We start from the raw sequence: 19,629 nt of genomic DNA on the forward strand, positions 1-19,629 counted from the left end.
TGCCCATCTGGGCCTCGTGACTCAACATCTGCTGAAGCTGCCGGAGTGATGACAGTGACGGCACGCTGCTGTCCACCCCTTCCAAAAAGGAGGAGGACTTCATCTGAGGCGTTGATGATTTATTCTCATGAAAGTGACTCCCATCCCCGCAGTATTGTCCAGGCTTTTATCAGGTTGCTTTGCTCAGCGCTGCACTGCAATGGTCCCGATTGTCGTCTGTAATCACAACGATGAAGGATAAGGTGATTTGAAATGAGAAGCAAATTCCTTTTGCCGGCAGCTTTTCTCCTTAATTTCCAGGCTTGGATTCTGATCTCTTTGAAAATTATCAGACAACATCATTATGAAAATACCCACAAAGAGAAATGCAATTGTCAAATTAAAAAGCCATTTTTCGGGCCACCCATGCTGCAAATATCTTGGAAGTTAAGCTTATTGCTCCGGAGAATCATTATGTCCCATACAAGACGGGCCATATTCCTCCGACGTGGAGCTTTTATAATGATGTTTAAAAAGCAAGGTGTCGCTCACGCAGCTTTGTAAGTGCAGCAGTGTTGCTCGCCGACTGTTTGTTTTTCAAACTCTTTTACAAAAGGCCAGGCATGCATAGCCACTCTTCCTCCTTCTCCAGGCTTTCCCTTTCCAATGGGATGTTTTGCAGCGACTGGTAGGCCCTCATCCATTATGGATGCTATGTTTTAGAGGGGTGATCCGTGCAGGATGATATAAATATCTCCTTTTTGGTTCCCAGCAGGATGGGAGGAGCAGCACACGACAGCCTGCCGTGTAGTGTTAGGGCAGGCCATCTTTATTATTTGATTCGGTGTCCAAAGTAAAAAGCAAGGATGCACATGTGACGGCAACGCTGTCTTTAATTCATGAGTTGAATCTCGGGACACCTCCACTTCAGCCAGATAGTTCCACGAATATGCACTCGATGCTAGCTAGCCACTAGGCCTCCGTTCTCGTTGGAATAAATGCCAAATAGCAGAGCTCCACAGTGATGTTAAACAGCTGCTGCGAGGTAGCAGGACTTTCTGATCCTGAACGAGCTTTTGCCCTCTGTGTCCTCTGCTTTAGGGCCGACACCGCCGTGGGACGCTGCATGTTAGCACACACAAGCAGCATGAAGTAAAGCCTGATGGATAAGTGTGTGTCTGGGTGTGTGTGAGATGGTCAATTGAGAGAGAGAGAGGGGGGGAGCACTGCATGACTCTCCCACTGTGTCCAGATCCTCTGCTCTATTAGTCTGGCACTGTGGGGGAAGCAAGCCTACTGTTGAGAGATCGCTCGCACACATAGAGTACCCATTACCGGCGAGTAGAGACTACGAGGGATCAGATGCGCAAAGAGCAGATGTGTTCATAAACAGAGGAATATTGTTTCTTTCATTATCAAAAACCCACGCTCAACCTGTTTTGGTCAAACTATCTGAAGCAGGTCTACACGAGGAGTGTGTGGTTAGGAAGTCTGTGGAACGGCGCCAAGCAGCAGGGAATCAGTTATGCTCAGGGCCCGCAGAAATAATTCATTGCGGTGCTCTGAAAGCAGCCGAGGCATGGGTGCAACACAGACCAGATTTCCTGTGTGGAGGGCAGCGTCCAGGTGTTATTTCTGCTTGAATTTTAGGATCCAGAAACTAGCTTGGATCCCTGACTGCAATGTAAATGTGTGGCTCTGAGTAAATTCAAACATGGATGTATGACATAGAAGTCCGTCTCCCATCCACTGACTTATGTGTTGCATTCATCTATCGTTCTGTAGATCAGATCAATATGACTTTTCTTTCCTCGGTGGCTAACACCTCTCCCCTCTTGTTTTCCAGGAGCCCGCTTTGGAAGCCGCGAGGTCGTCTTGTGACTTCCTGCCTCCTCGATGGACCAAGAGGAGAAGAAAGGACAACTTCCCACCTTTGTTCCTTCCTCATGAGAACGCTCCCTGTGGATTCTGTCTCACCTCACCCTGGTGCCGTTTTAGCAGCTGCGTGTCACCACCACTCTCAGGTGCAGGAAGAGTGTGAGACACAAAGAGGACAAGAAGAAAGGCATAAAGAGAGCCGGGTGCATAATTAGTATTACCGAGTTAGTGTCAGAGCTGTAAAACCATGAGCGAGGACTTCTGAAGACGACTGCGCTAACCTTCAGGACATTTGTGCATGTGTGCGTGTGTGTGTGGGTATATGCGTGCACACCGCTTTCATTTTCAAAGGACTTGAATTTGTGTTTGGATGCAGATTTAGCCTTTCATTATGACTCTGCGAGGAGGCTTTGTGCGAGTGCGGATTGGCTGCGACAGAGGCGCCTGCTGCCGGGTGCTGCTGCTGCTCGCTTGTTGTTTCTCGATCGCCTTGGCAGCCAAACCCAAAATGCCGGGCCACACGCACCTCAATTCAATACGCATCGACGGAGACATATCTCTGGGTGGGCTGTTCCCGGTGCACGCGAGGGGAAACGACGGCAAAGCCTGCGGCGAGCTGAAGAAGGAGAAAGGCATCCACAGGCTGGAGGCCATGCTGTTTGCCCTGGATCGTATCAATAATGACAACGAGCTGCTGCCTAATATCACTCTGGGGGCACGCATCCTGGACACCTGCTCCCGGGACACCCACGCTCTGGAGCAGTCGCTGACATTCGTCCAGGCATTGATTGAGAAAGACTCCACTGATGTCAAGTGCCTCAGCGGAGGGCCGCCCATCATCACTAAGCCGGAGAGAGTGGTGGGAGTGATCGGCGCATCTGCCAGCTCCGTGTCAATCATGGTAGCCAACATTTTGCGTCTTTTCAAGGTCAGTTTCTCCCACAGCATCTGCTTCTCACTTCACTTTTTCCTCTCTCCAATATCTTTCTGATTACTGTTGCAGTGCACAGACATATTAAAGTATTCCCTACAGGGCGTTCCCTGCAAAATATTGTTGGGTTGCAGACTTTCAGTTCAAAACAATATAAACAAAAGGTAAACTTTAGATTTTTTAATCTGACGCCGTGTCAATATTGCCACACTGTAAGCAGAGTTGACTTTACTGGAATAAACATGCACACAAAACACTTTCCTTACAGCATTTCCCAGGCCGTGTTCTTATTGTTTCTCTTTTGACCTTTTTATTCTCCTCGGAAGCTTGAATCCCATTTGTTTCAGACATTTTTTGCCACCATCCAGAAAACTAGAATCTGATCATTACAACATAATTCTCCTCACTAATGACTTTAATTTGCCAAGAGTCCTTAATGTTGCCTTCTTCTAATTAATTCGGGGAAGCCAAGCTTGGCCCCACGAGCCCAGTGCACCGCTATTGAATATAGTGCATAAAATGAGCCTCAGCATTGTGTCGGCTCATGCAAGTATAATGTGCAAATGAGAGCAACACATAAACAATGTGTGACTGGACTTTCGTAATACCTGCTCAGTGCTGTCAACCCAAACTACAGGCCACAGCCCAACTAATGAGCATGAGGATGGTGTCAAAACAGGTCTTTTTCATAATATCAGACTAGCTGCACTTACGTATTGGAACCCTGGCTCTACAAACACAAGTGAGGGCCTCTTCTGGGCTTGTAGGGCTTTATATACTTGTTTTCTTTTTAGGAATCTACTGAGTCTAAATGTGCATGCTGTGTGTTTCCCCCGTCATGACTGTATTTAAACCTAATTACCTACAAATATAATTCCTTTCCCTGTTCCTCATCTATTTAACTGCTGGCGACTAAGTTGCAGAGAACACGGCTGCAGCTTCCATTCGTGTTCATATAGCAAAATAAACTATATGTAGCCATTGTTGGGGTCCAATAGAAAATTAAGCCAGCGTGCCCTTGTTACATTGATTGAACCATGTCTCATCTGCCCTCCTGCTCGGCAGGAGGGTGAATCGCACAATACGACACGTCACCAGCCTGATTGACATGTCAGCCGGAATGAATACAGCATTCCTACATCCTTTTTTATGAAGGTGATGAACTACTGAACACAAGGTCGGCAGAGGAATACCCACGCACATAATCGTTCTGGCAGCAAAGCAAAAAGGAGCTTTGGTGACAACAGCAACACAGGAACTGTCTCAACAAACACAGATTGGTCAGCTGACATCTTCATAGGCTGCATCGGACACAGGACATGTGGGAGATGTTTCCACTGGGGAGGCACTGATCTAACCAAATACATGGGAGGGGGGGGGCATGGACTGGCCAGAGGAGGGCCAATCCACTCACAGACTTACGAGATGTCTTCATGCTGCTAACTGCCTCTGTTTGGGTAGGATTTGGGATTTTGTGTGTTCCAAACTGCATGCCAAATCCTGCAGTGGGAACAAATGAATTATTTTTCCTTTTTTTTCCCGCTCTAAAGGGCATTGAGCTGTTCTATGTAAGACTCTGTGTTCTTGGTGAAAGAATGAGTTTTGTGTGAGTAGTACTACTCCAGATTCTCTAGAGAGAAAGTAGGGATCTTTTTTTTTTATGGACAATGGCCTTAAAGATACCTGCCTGGGCTGGAACAGCCGGCTTGAGAGGGCCACTGAGGGACAGAGGAGAATGCTACAGGATGCTGCCACTTTACTCCAAGCAGGAGACACTTCAAAAGATGGTAAAAAAAAGCCCAAATCTCTCCAAACCACACTTTGATATTTGGAAGTGACCATCAAGTCTCGAGCAGAAGAAAATTAGGCTTGTTCTTCCATTATTTTACGTACAGGAGGAGGTTATCTTGGATATTAAGGCGAGCATTGAGTGGCTTGTACCGCTGCTTGGTGCAATCCTGGAATCTCCAGTCTGTTCTCGACCATCTCCAGTGATTGAATTGTTACTGGTGAGGGGACTGGATATGAACAAAACACATCATTCCAGCTTTAAAAAGTGGATGTGTTGAGTGAGTGGATTATGAAACATGTCGGACACATTTTAAGGTTTATTTTGGAGCAGCGACGTCGCATGGAGGTACATATAACCGGAATATGTTGCTAAACAATCAAAGTGCTGCTATTTGCATAGTATACAGTATTCAGTGTATAGTATAGAAAGAAGGGTTTCTCCAGTTTTAATATGCGACACTGTGATAATGAATTGTATGATGGCAATGAGTTGCATATCCTTTCTATTGGGACTTAATTGGACCAGTGGATCTGTTTCTACAGCAACAGACAGGCTGTCTCTGTCTCTGTCTCTGTTTTTCTTCATTTCTTTTAAATTCTAACTTTGTTCAGTGTTGGTTTTCACAGTGTTACACCAAAGTAGATAACATTAATTGTGAAAGCAGAATCAGTCACAACAGTGGTGGCCACCTTCCTTAAAACATTGCTTTTTAGATATTCATTCCCGCAGTATTTTAAATGAACACCGTAGGGAAGTTGGAAGCTTTAAAAGCCTTTAATCGACTTATCTTCTGTTTTGCGCTCGACAGGCGGAACATTTTCTCATGAATCACACTGATAGAGAAACAAAAAAAACATGCAAATGTGATTTGTATGGGACCTGGAGGTGGCCCCAGGTGAAAAGAATAATACTGGGTTTTATATTTTTGATAATATTAATACTCCACGAGTCACAAGATGACATTTCATCTTCATGTGAACAAATTGAATAATGTAAACAAGCTGATAAAATGTTCCCACTTTGCTGAATTTGGCGGATCACGTCTAGCATCCACCGTCCTCCGTCGCATTTTATTTGAATTCATTTGCCACGATTGATTTAATACTGGTATTTAGTTCAGGTGGTGATTTTGTCTTTATCTTATGGCTGTATTTTAGGGTTGGCAGTGGTAAGGCAAGGCAATGCATCACTACTGTAAAAGACAAGAACCAACAACATATAGAACATCTGTGAGAAATGCAAACAGTGATGTGATGTTTCATCTTTTCTTGGCTCCATTGTAAATGCATGAACTGGTGAGTTGGGAGCAAACTTATGCTCATTCTCTGGCAATTGTCCAAAGGCATTTTGGAAAATGCAGGTCAGCATTAACTGAAGCAGAGGCATATTAGTTGAGAGAGAGAGAGAGAGAGAGAGAGAGAGAGAGAGAGAGAGAGAGAGAGAGAGAGAGAGAGGGTATATTAAAAATAAAATAACTCAAGTACAAATACAGACCAGAAATAGAAAACAACTTGATGACTCTGACAATGTAAGAATATCCCAGGGTGGATTTCTCTTTTGAAATATTTCTCACTAAAAGCCTTCAATGTGGCCTTTTTGAACAAATACTATTTTCAGAAATTAAAAGTCAACCAAGACCCATCAGTGTCATCCTGCTGCAATTACAGTACAATCCTCCACGCTCCCCCTTACCCATAAGGATATCCACTAATAAGTAAAGCTAGGGTTGAACTCTTGCACGGCACGGCTCGGCAGGTTCCGGCTCTTTTCTCCATCATTAAAGTCACATAAAACCATAAGTAGGACTCCCTAGGAGTCTCACTGCTCACCACTTCCCTCTAATGACTCCAGAAGTCCGACTTGGCTCATTTAAACCGTTTTCTCATCTGAACTGCTGGGTTGAAACAAAACTCAATGATGAAGATTGTGAGTTTTTTTTCCGCATATAATAGTCACTAGATATTTTTTTGCAGACAATCTAGGACAATGATTGAAACCTTAATAATATGCTATGCTATGTGGCGTGTTGTGCTGTTTAGTAGCTGCTTGCTGCTTTAGTGTTGCTGTTGTTTCCTATCATGCTGTGTGCTGATGTTTTTTTTTTTTTTTATTACAGTTGTTTTATCAAATTTCTAAACAGTAAGAGCACACACATCAAAGCGTACAATAAACATATAATGTACCACTACTATAATTCTGGAACGAATGCTGTTTACGCTGCTTGCCGTCTCTGTTTTTCCTGACTGCCTTCATGCTTTGCAATTGTTTTTCAGCTCTTTACTTTTGGGCTTTTCTTTATCCTCTTCACAGTCTTAGAGTGGCTGAGGGTGAAGTGTTTGCTCAGCACTTCAGAACAGGCAGGACTCCGTCCCCATGGTGTGTCATGAATATTTTACTACATTGTTATGTAATTTATGCCCAGGGATTGGGGGTTTGAAAGCCCCCCTCTCTCTCTCTGCATGCCCTCATCACTGCGTCCAGCTCTTGGACTGTTCTCATCAGTTGTTTTTTTTATACTGCTGTATAAGCAGTAGCAGGGTACACCAGCTCATGTGGTAATTAGTGGCTGGTTGCTTACGATACTCAAGGTAAAGATTGAATTGTAATTAAAGCTCCAGGCGTTTTGATTGTGTCTCTTTTACATCACTGAAAACAGCTACACAGACTGGCTGCAGGGATATCGCTGCAGCACTGAGAAACTGCAGGTGCAGGCACCGTGTTTCAGGTACCGAAGTCGCCTTGCTGAGACAATCAGACGCTTTGAGACAAAGGGGGTGGTAGCTTGGGCAACTTCCACACAGCGGTTCCCTAAATGAGGTGCAAGCGGGCCCAATCGGTCTGCAGGACTGAGTCTTCCGTCTGTGAGCTTGAGCAGACGGAGTGATTGAACTGTGGAGACACGGAGTGAGGAGAGCAGAGGTGGTAACTAGGTACAGGCTGAACCGAAAGGAGAGGATTGACTCTTTGCCTGTTGAGCTTTCTGTGAAGGAGAGACCTTGCATTCGTCCTCCTCTTCCCTCATTAGAGGCAGAGGCCAGAGGCGCCTTCCTCCCCCTCAGGATTTCACCGTTGGATTATCTCATCAGCCGTCAGTGAAGCAGCCTGGTTTCGCTCCCAGTTTGCCAAATACCGACGCCGGGGCAGGGGCCCCCTGCATCCTGATACCATCGTACTATGTCTCCTTTTGCATCAGTATGAGAACTTACTCCAATGTAAACCCATCTGCGTCATTATTAGACACTCAGAGCGATGCAGCATTAAGAAGGAGAGATCGACTGAGGCTTGGAGTGTAGGGTGCTGGCTTAAAAACAGGACTTGTACTCAGGGGCCCTGCATTCATGTCCTGTGTGAAAGCAAAAGCCTAAACCGAAGCACCACCATTAGCATTAGAATAAAATATTGTATGTGAAATGTTGCTGTGAATAGAGATCAAAAGGGTACAAAAAAGCGAAAAAGCTGTCTGTTTTTTTATCAAGTTGTCGGCCATGAAAATTGCTTTTACCTGGCAAAGGTTGAACCTTGTCCTTCCATGAAGCAACAATGTGGTCAGACATCCACAGACTCAGACCAATCTCAACATAAGTAGGGCACACTTTCAAGTAATTGTTTTTATTATTTGGGCTTTGGGTTCCTCAAAGTGTAGCTCCATGAAATGCGTCACTCTGAATTGTTCTTGCTTTATCACTACGTGGTCTGTGACCTTCACAGAATCTCAACGACTGGGCAGTAATTGAGGAGAGAGAAAGGTTTGGATAGAATTGATTCTGGACGAGCTCGTCCCCATTCTTTGTGAAGTGTAATTCTGTTGCGCTACTTTAGCCCTTTCGCTGGAACCTGCCCACCCACGGCCAATGACATCACATGTACTTGCTGAAGTTCTGACACCCAGGAAGTCCAACCGACGCAAACAAACGGGGAAGGGAACGCAACTGTTTTCAGTGTGCTCACCGACCGCTGGGCTTCCAGGGTTTTATCCACACGCCTCAACTTGACGGTTACAACTGAGCAGACCAAATCCATGAAGGCTGTCTCTCTCAACCCCAGATTGCGGACATCCCCCCCATCTATCATGTCCTGGCTACAAAGCAGCAGCTCCTTTAGTTCTGGATTAGTTCCGACTCAACTCACTTTGCCCACCCAAGCCTGGGCGGTCAATTCTCAGGACGGCCGTGAGCGAAGGCTGCCCAGAGCCTCGCCTCTTTATTGTTGGCACTATTTGATCCCCTTCCCTCCTGCCGTTTGCAAATCCCTCTGCAGGCACCACCGCTGGTAATCACTAAGCACAGTGACAAAAAGCAACTGTGTGGCTGTCTCCTCCTGTGCATTCTCTTTCTGGATATGTGAGTTTCCACTCAAATTAATTTCTGGCATTTAATTAGTGTGTACTAGCAGGACCACTGAGGGAATGCTGGCAGGAGGGTGAGGGAAAAAAAGCATTTTCTTATTTAAATGTAGGATTTAATTTTGCTGAGCGCTGCCGTGAAACTTCTCAAAGCCAAGAGGGACGAAGAAGAACACAACGTGAAGACCAACAGGGTTCGCTCATGTTCCCTGTATTGGGGCTGTCACTGTACCACAATTTAAGTCCTCCAATCTCTAACATTCAGATGTGCATCTGATTCCCTGCTCTGACTTTTTAAAAGTTTACAAGAAAAAAAGGGGGAAAAAAACCCTGCATCTTCAAAACAAAGCAAAGCCATCTCACAGTTTCCCCCGAAAAAGAGCGTGGGATTAAAAGCTTGGAGCCGTCTCACCTGGGTAATCTCACCACCAAACCAACAATCCATCACCGTGCTGCTGGGTTTGATGTCCCGCCGATAATTCTTTCAGACTTAAACAAGGAAGAGAAAACAGAACACCTCGAGTAGCTCAAGCAGATTTAAATAAGAAGTAATCAATGGCTCCATGACAGCTTGCTTATTGATTGTGGGATAGTGATATCTATTTTTCTTCAACATGAGCAGGCAAATTGTCAGCTGGGGAAAAATGAGTGGTAACTGAGAGCTAACAGCTACTGCTTAATTTCAGCGCAGCGGTTTATACGTTCTGCTCTCCACTAATAAATACAAAACATACAAGCAAGAAAAGGTCAATACAATAAAGATTTCATGCGGCCACTGTAAAGTTGCTTAAAGGAATGATCTTAAGGGGATTGCTCTGTCAGCCCAATGCCAGCCGATATCTTGAGCCTACCCTGCAGCAGGGACAGAATGAGAAAGTTTGGCCGCCTTCAGGCTAAGCAGCTTGGACATCGTCCATCCTTCCAGCAAATGAGACAACGCGGAGGCTCCCGTGAGTCACTGCTGTGTCACACAAAGGGACTTGCTTTCTGGTCAGAGGCAGTTGGGATTTACCATGAAAGCACTACTTTTATGCTATCATTTTGAAAATAACTGGAGCAAATTGATTCTGTAACATCCTACCATTCGGTGTTGTGTGAAACATCGATATTGTGAAGTGACAGCCATTGTCAATGTTATAGTACCATAGTACCATAAGAGAAAGCAAAAGACGTTATTGTGGGATCTTTTTCTATTTGTTATTGTTTTATCTTCCTCTGCGGTGGACTTGATCGTGCATACAACGGATTTTGCCACACAGGACTAATAATTTACCACCACGACAGGCTGATGCTAATAGTCACTGACACTGGAAATCTGATACTGGACATGAGGGTTTGGCCTACAATCTGCTAACCAGACAGAAAGTCATACTTCCATTGTGAAAAGATAGAAGATGAGGTAGCACTAGGTATATTTAGCTTTAAAGAAACATTGAATCAAGCACTTCGGTGTACCACCAGAAAAATCTAATGAAAATAGTACTGGTGTCATACATTTACACCAAGCAATGTCTAGACTAATTCTATTGATTTTCTTGATCGAAACGACTGGAATTGATTAACCTAATCTCACCCAATTCCTTGAAATATATTTAAAACTTGCTCGACAGGCATAATTAAATTATTCATTTTTTTAAAGCTGTGGATCCATGTGAGTAGGGCTTTGATTAGTTCAATTATACTGCATATCCTTTAATTTGATAAAAAAAATCTAGATTTCTAGAGACGTTACAAGAAAGACTTAAAAAAATAAAAATTATGGTTTTCTTCCCCATCTCAAAACACAGATGGATGTAAAAAAAAAAAAAGGTGGCGGCACATAAATGACACATAAATGAAAAGGTTTCAGTGACAGCTGATATTTATGCATTTATGTTTTCATGCCAACAGGCAAAGATGAGATGAGGGAAAACAATGGCAGATGCTATTAACACCCCGGTGTCACAAGCCAACAACACTATTTGCAACCGAGGAGAGACAAGCACCCGGGTGTCTTTAGACAAAAATGCTATTGTTTTTGCACCCAAGCCTGGCACACATTAGATACTGTATGTGTGCATGTAGCCTACTGTATTCTATGTATAATAAACAAATAGCTGAAAATAATATCATCCATCCATCCACTGTCAACCATGTATCCTTCTAAGGGTCACGGGGGCTTGAGTCGATCCCAGCTGACATTGGGCAACACCCCGGATAGGTCGCCTGAAAATAATAAATTAACTAAAATAGGCTTTTGACAGAACTCACACCATGGTCTCCTGGGTGCAAGTCCTCAGTTTGACCCATTCATCCGCTAAAACCTGTAACCTTAGTTACACAGAACCATCTGGGACGCTATCATTGGAAACAGTTTGGAAAAGATAGCACTTTCCAAAAAGAATTTGGCGGGGTGATTGGATAAACCATCTGTCAATCAAACTCATCTGAACAGACTAAAAACATTCAGGCGCCTTTGCTTCCAGAGTCCTAAAGCTCCAGTATAAACTTCTAATGTTTCTCACACCAGATGGTCCCACTACTCTCGTGCATTTGTTTACATTTTTCTTCCATTCCCATTCCCTCGAGCACCTCTGGTTTTGTGTTTCTACCGCGGAGCAAAGGTGGAGCGCTGCCATCGAGGAGAGAGATCGCTTTGCATGGCTTCACAGTGGCTGCCATTTTATGAAGTCAGTTTATATTTAAAACCAGTGTCCAAAGAGACAGGCTGCAAATATGTAGACATAATACAGAAGCCAGTCATGCATACTTTCCAAATAGTCGTCCACATTCACATCACCAGCTGGCAGTAGGGCGGATCAATTCTCATTTACAGGCTAATTAGCGTCTCAACAGCTTCCTCACTCGATACATTCTTACAGACTAGCCGTCCGTTTGTCACCTCACCGCGTTTCTTTAACCTGCGATCATTAAGATTTGAAGACCTTCCGTTACAAACACACATCTGGATATTGAGCCGACGTCTTCCAGGTGGTGTGACCACATGCCTCATTTCCTGACACGTTGACCTCGTCTGGAAGTCAGTGTTTGGATGTGCACAGAGCAGAATTAGACCATAATGCCTCTTGATTTCTCAAAAAAAAAGGGACATGTTTAGATGACTACATAATATTAATTCAATATATTCCAGTTGAGTTTGAATGCTTTGAATTCAGCATAATCGTTCTACCTTTTGCACAAATAGACTCAGGAACCAGCATTTCTTATTTCAAGTTGAAGTACTGTTTTGTATCCTGAGGTTCTTTTGTATTAGTCACCGCTGATCTGCCTCATATAAAAGCCATAATAGACACAAAACTAAACATGCAGTTCCCCCGTCTGACAACACATCTTGTAGGGCATCTTATCTTGGTTACGATACTTTATAGATGAGGGTTTTGCAATTTCACATTTCAACATATTTTTTAAAGCATGGCCGTAAATTGGTCCTCGTATTTAGTTCCTTTAATGTTTCCTTTTTGTTGGTTTGCACTCAAATTATCTTTTTGAAAACACAGTTTCAGGATTAATACTACTATTTATTTTGCAGGTCTTCATTTTCTAAATCAATAATGATTGGTGCATAAATTAACCTACAAGTTATTTAAATGTAAGGCGTGTAAGAATAATTACAAATACATAGATCATTATGTATTTTACAGCTGTAAACACTGTTTTGTTTGTCCACACAAAACGTAGGTTATTTGATTCCTGGAGCTCCTGGGTCGTTGCCAAGGAGGATAGGTTTACCATCTCAAGCTACTTTTATTACCATGATATCATCTCAGGGAAGGGATCCCTACGCTGTTGGGCTCCTTGATAAAACTCTATAAATTGAGATGTGATCCACAGCCTCAGCAGTGTTTCGAGCCACTGGCAGCTCCCTGCTGCGGATTCGCAGTAAATGAAATGTCAACAGAGCGGCAGTTTAATCACATTAACAATGTGACATTCCTTATTTTCTAGTGCATGACTTTGGAAATCAGGGAGAGGATTTAATACTCTCCGTATCACAACCTCCTGTCTTTTGTTTGACCTCAAGATTTACTGTCTCGTGTCTCAAAGACGCCGCAAAGTCGACAGTGAAGATGGTAAACCTGCAAGATCCCATTGAGCCCCGGCAGAGTATGACCATTACTTAAAACCCGAGTAGTATTGACACGGGGATGAATACGGTGAGTGGATGGACTTGTTCCAAAGTCATTCAAAAGGTGTTGTGCTATTAGATTTAATAGCGCGGGCTGTGTGAGAGAAATCAATATCTGGGAATGAGCATAACAAATTAAACTTTCTATAAATTCTGTCGTTGATCTATTCCGGAAACAAATGCTGTCGATACAAATAGTTGACTTTCCATTGAGTCAAACAATCTGTTTTGTGCCGCAGGAGAAACATGGAATCACTTAAGCGATGAATTCTTGCAGCACAGATTTTTCCATATTATGTGAATCACAAGAGCAGCATTTTTTTTTCTATCTGCATAAAAGATCGGATACAGCTTGTTAAGATAGGAAGATTTCAGTGCATGCAAAAGGAGCTTTCTACATAATGCATATGCCCTGTAAATATAGTAATAGCTTGAACTGTATCACTGAAAACATTCCTCTCCGAGAGTAATTAAGCAGCCAAGGGGGAAAAAGAGCTTAAGATAAGTATATTTAATTAGGGAAAGCAGGTAATTATGCCCAATGTGAGTGTGAAACTTATTTTTACACAAACAGAAATGCATTTCAATGGTGCTTAGAGTGTTCCACATAAAGCCTGCGGAAATTTGGGGTTTAATCAGCATTTTTTTCTCCTTCTTATGGATGCATCAGCAGCACAGGATAAAGGTCATGGCCAGATGAGGAGGATAACACGGTTTACACCAATCAAGGAAGTCAAGTATAAAATTAGCAGCAATTTGAACAAAAATGGTTTAAATAACGAAAAGGCAGTGCTCAGAGCGGCAAACACATCCAGTCAGCCGCTTCCCTCCTAACAGCGTGTCTCCTCAAAAACAGATTACCTGTGCAGACGGTGACACTTTTGTGTAAAAGCCATTGCCATCGACTGAGTGAATACATTACCTGCCTGTGTACTGTTCTCACAGTTAATCAACTAGTCAGTGTTAATGGAGGCGTCCGATCCTGACATAGACACTGCCAGTGAGTCTGCAGCTGCAGCAGAGTGCCCCTCCTCCTTTTTCTTCTCTTTTGTTTCATGTTTTAAAAGCACAAAAAGACAGTTACGGCCAGCCGACATGGTGGCGATGGAGAAAAAAGAAGTTACCAGCGTTGTTTTGTAAATGGGATGCGGCAGACTAATTGTTCTGGCGACTGCTTTGCACATTAATCACATGTGCCTCACGCATAAAATACAATAGTGTTATAACGGGTTATAAAATGTCCTTTTGCTCTCCACACACGATCGTAAGAAAAGGAGGTATGCAGAGTTTCTTTAGCTGTGCTCGCATTAATGAAAAATAACACCAGAAAATCCTCTTTACTCTGGAGACAAGCCTCTACAAAACCTCAGCTCATTGATTGGAAACTGTAAAAAGAGAGAAAATGCTAAAAAAAAACTGTCCAAAGTGAGCTGAGTGGATAATCCAAAATAACCCAAGGCCTGTACTGTGAAGCAGGATTTGGGTTTAGCGCGGTAACATGAGGGTTAACTCTGGGTTTTCAGTCGTACGAAGTTGGTTCGTTTCTTATCAGGGTCGATCACCGTGGTAACTGATGCTGCACACCTGACCTGCTCTGGAAGGAGATCAAACTGGACAAAAGAGCCGCCTACAGACTAACTAATCAATGCTTGATGGCGAGGTAATGTGTAAAAGAATAGACTTATAATATCTCCGCCCATCTAGAGCACCATAGATCTGACTATAATTAGCTACATGTGTGTATTACATCAAATGGATGTGTTGCCTCTATGTATTCTTATGGCATGTTTGACAATATTTAAGCCTTATTCTTTCTGCCCCGGTGATGCAAATCACTATATGTTCTCGTGTCATGGGTGATTATAAGATGAGATAGGACGCCTTCTTCCCATTTGAATATTCCTACATTCATGCTGTTCTTTATTCGCTCCGAGTCCATTTCACCCCGCCGGGGCTGCAGCTTAGAGGATAATGCTACGATATTGCCATACACGCCATAATTTCCTCAAGGAATATATATTATATTTTATAACAATACATCTAAGTAACACATTCATTCAATGGAATACACAAATAGCTAGAGTCAGATCTAACGTGCTGTAGCTGGTGCATTGATATTAGAAACCTATTCATCATGAGGGTGATGATCTGCCAGCTGGCCTTTTTGCATTTGGAAGCTGGATAAGCGTGGATAACGCGTTTAACGTCTTCTTATTTGAATTACTACTCTATCAGATTATAGTTTGCTCTTCATTTTTAAAAGACGCCACGCTGCTGACAGAAGACCTGTCCGTGTTTGTGATTGGCTATGCTGCAAACTCCGCCCCTTTTATGTGACAGCCAAATTGAGAAACCCTGGGTTGGTTTAGCGGGATCACAATTAGGGTGAGTTGAGCCGGATAACCAAAAGATACTCTGGGCATGTTGAACCCGCTTTGTACTACAGGCCTCTGGTCAGAGCCATTTTCTCGTGCTGTGAGCATCAAAAACAAATTTCCAATTTTATTTCTAATATTGCCAATATATGACATATTGCATGTCAGAGTTGCTGAAGGTGGTGTGTTGCATATGGCTCTATATGAGCTTACTGTGAATGAATGATGCACAGCCGTGTCTTAGCCTCACAGGGAGAATCCCAGAGTAAGTGCACGTGTCCGTCACCTGCTGCTTTAATGGATATGAGAGTAGCACGGGGCCCCCGACAGACATCCATTTTGAAATGCTGCGTCATGTCAACAAATACAACCTCAGAGTGATTGGTAGATTTCAGAAGTCAGCTAAAAGCACCAGGGCACAAAAATGAGCCGCGACAGGTTTGTTAAAATGATTAATCAGTAGGAACTTTGAAGCAGTGCAGTGGCAGAGCTGCAGAGTTTTATGATTCTCAGCAAATTTTACTTATTGTTCTAAATATTTCATGCTGCCGTCAGTCTTTGTAAAAGCAACGTCGAGAGCGTTACACCTATGTTTCATCTTATTTCTATTTGCAGGTCCTAAACATCAAAGATCTGCCTCAGGTGAAAAAGCCTGGTTTGCTTGCACACGGAGAAGTTGGCTGTCGGTTGGCGTCAGTGTCAAAGTACACACAGGAATGACTAGATTGAAACACTCAGGCAATCAGCCGGCACCGCTTACAGACTTTAGCTAGGCACAGCTTGATTCTGAGCCGGAGAGACTGCAGGCACACTCACTCAACCCACTCTTGTTGTCTCATAACTGCTGCACACTGCATGTGCTATCAATGCTTTTCACTGCCCCGCTTCTCTTTTCTGCAAGTTAAGCTGAAAAAAAGTAATTAAATATTTAAAATCCAAGTATTGAGGTTTGCAGAGGAGTGCCTCTCTTTCTCTCCGGGTCCCACAGATGTTGCACACGTAAGGTGTGGTCTGACCTTGATTTAATTCAAGCTAATGAAATGCAAAAATTAGGGTGGAATGACCACGTTTAGTATGAGGGGTGGATGTAATGCAAATTAATTGATATAAATGGAGGTGATGGAAATTTGTGTGAACTTAAGAAATGGAGCGATAAAAATGGGTGTGAAATGAAAAATGGAGTGATGAAGAGTTAAGCGATTGGATTCATTTGAAGCCCATTTGATTAAAACAGTTACAAGAAGCCCCATTAAATAACTGATTAAGCTAGCTAACGCACCCCGGAGTGCCTCCACTTCACTCTCTTCACTACTCGCTGGGGAGAAAGTGGTAGGCTAACTGAACGAGCTAGCTAATGCTAATTAGCATAGCCCTCTCCAACGGGTCCTTCCTTCTCTCCCTGGAAGTCGCTTCCTAGCAGCAGCAAAATTAGGGGAAGGGACCGCTGGGTGCGCTAACATTAGCTAGCCAGCTTAATCAGTCAATCAGTGGACGTGGTTTTTAACTGAATTAACAAAAAAATTTGCACTGCAATGGATAAATTCCAGTTGGGTGTGAATGATGAATGGTTGACAGTGGATTATCAGAAATTTCAATCAAGTTTATCAAATGAATTGACAATTTATCACTCTACTTTACAATTCACATACATTTGCATCACCTCCATTATTCATCGGTAAGATTTTTCATCACTTTCCTTAAATAATAAATGGCGATTTTCTCTTGTGAATGATGAATGTAAGAAAATGATGAAGCTCTATTTTCATCGGATCACTGTTTTAATCAAACCGCCTTGAAATTAATCAAATCTCCCGATACTTTATCACTCCATTTTTTAACTGGCATGCATTTTCCCCACTTACATTTTTATCAGTTCATTTTAAGAACTTCTAGCCCACATAGTTTGGATACTGTCTCACACTCTTTAACATCAATGTCTCGACTGTTATGACATCGCTGCCAAAAGGTTTTATTAGATTTGTCTCTGTGGGACGGGTTCTAATTTGATTAAACTATCTATGCAAATTAAAATGTAATTTGCATTCACTTTTGGGCAGTTCAGCACAGTTAGTTGTTGCAATTAAAATGCGTTTCAACAGGGGAGATAAGGACGTCCAAGACACATGGCTCTCATAATACTTTGTCAAAGCTGAAAGCATCTGAACAAGCATTTAATCATCGTTTCTTTAGTGGTACGTTGATAGTGAGCATGTTCTCCATGTTATTATTTGACCTTAAAGAGCTGATCCATAAACATGTTCATCATTTTAAATATTCTTTGTCTTAAATGTAGCAGTTCTTTTTACAGTCTGTCGTAGAAAAGAAAGGAATAACCCCATTAAATCTTTTTTATTTAGGAATGGGGTCTTGATAAATTTGTAATAGATAATTAAATGGTACTAATCAGTTTCCTTCAAGTACTTAAGGGATCTTCCGAGGGCACTCAAATCCCATAATATTAAAAGGACAGATAAAACTTACCCTAGATTCATTTTAGAGTTACAGAATGACAACACATGACATACATACATTTGACTTAAAACACTTTCCATTAGGTGATGAATAATTAACTACATTGCAGTGCTTTTCCCCCCATTTTTCCGTTCAAACGCAGAATTTTTTTTATTTGTCTCCAACAGTCTTGTTCATTTGATTTGGTCATTCAATACACATCCGATGTGGTGCAGCCAAAGCACACAGATCAATAGTGAAGTCGGAGGCTTTAAAAGCTGGCAGGATGAATGGATGGCAGAGTGCTTTGAATTATTCAATGGCGCTCATTTGTCAGTCTCTTTTTGCGCTGACCGGACTGTTTACGCAGCTACATTCAAAAGAGCTGCAACCGAGATGTTAAATATTGGAACAGACACCATTAACTCATACATTTAACACACCTCTATTTAAGAAACATGTTTCCTTGTTGGAGACGAGCCATTCATAAATGTAATTCCAGTTAAAACATGCCTGTGACTTAGTTGTATTCAGTCAACACAATTTGCCTCCCTGATGACAACAATCAGTAAAACACACCACCAAACGACAAAATGGTCCCAGGGCTTATCAGTGGATGCGGTTTTAAATAAAATGTTTCAACTTTAACAAGGCGTGGAAGCCACAGAATTGATGCACCGGTCGGTCAATGTTCCCCAGTCACACAGCCTGTGATGTACCTGGCCTTATATAAATACAAACGGGGACACATATGGGTGTTGCTAAATGGTAAGTGGACTGATTCAAGTGACTAAACCTTTAATCTTGGAGTGAATTTCTTAAAGCGTGCATTTAATATCCAGCAATCATTGCTTGAGCTGTGGAAATTAGGGCTAAAAGGCACACGGGGCATTCTGGGAAATATATCTTGCTGTTTCATTAACTGAAGTAGAAGTAAACAGGAAGGTTCAGAGGAAATAAGCAGCCTGCAACCAACCTATTGTTAGTCCTCACACCTCACTACATGTTAGGGTGTCTGACTCCGCAGCGCCAAAAGGCCTCCACACGTCTACATTAAAATGAGGTCACGGATGATGTCGAGGTCACTTCAGGGCCGCGTGGAGCGGGAATCCTCCCCCGGAAAATTACAGGAGCGAAAAACAACACGGGGCAGCTACGGTTCCTGAGAGCTGCAGTTTTTAACCTAATGGTATGAGCGCCGCCTGCTTTTACACGGGGTCGTTACTGGGAGCTAACGGAGCTTTGTGAGGTAAATGCCAGGCGAACATTCATTCCTGTGGCCTCAGTTATTGAGGAATACGCAGTGAAGATGTTAATATACGTCGTCCTTCCCTAAGGAATGCATTCTCGGACTTTCACTTCACACCATCGATTATTATTGACTTATTTTCACGTGAGCAACAACAAGGCAAAGTCACAGGTCCTTTAATTTCCTATTGAGCTGAACATCAAGTGTGACACTCAGAAACTGGAGTCGCCCCGTGAGTGGAGGAGACTTCTTCCAGCGAAAGATTTTTCACTGATTAGCCAATCACATTTCTGAACCCATTTGGTCCCCACAGCCAATATAGTTAGTGTCATGGACAGTGTTCAGTCATTTTCCACTTCTGAGAAATGGCAGAAATTATCGCACTTTGCGGTTCAAGAGGGAATCAAAATTTGTTTCAAGTGTCTGAGCCGAAGAGAGACGGGACAGAATAAAAATGAATCTTGTTTCCGCTCGTTGAAAAAGTACACGCAAGAACTGACAGACAT

At 42.8% G+C, this 19,629-nt stretch overlaps 1 protein-coding gene across 2 annotated transcripts in view; it reads left to right on the top strand.

Annotated features, from left to right (window-relative positions):
- The first annotated feature begins 2,138 nt into the window (after nucleotides 1–2,138).
- Nucleotides 2,139–19,629, top strand: part of LOC311017363 (metabotropic glutamate receptor 4-like) — a 111,057-nt gene continuing 93,566 nt past the window's right edge. For both annotated transcript variants that reach the window (XM_084015636.1, XM_084015635.1), the window contains exon 1: nucleotides 2,139–2,785. In XM_084015636.1, the coding sequence (XP_083871762.1) occupies nucleotides 2,249–2,785 (537 nt within the window). In that variant the 5' untranslated portion in view covers nucleotides 2,139–2,248. The remainder of the gene's footprint in view (nucleotides 2,786–19,629) is intronic.

The sequence above is a fragment of the Eutrigla gurnardus genome, assembly GCF_963514095.1.
Source record: "Eutrigla gurnardus genome assembly, chromosome: 8".
NCBI classification, from domain to species: Eukaryota; Metazoa; Chordata; class Actinopteri; order Perciformes; family Triglidae; genus Eutrigla; species Eutrigla gurnardus.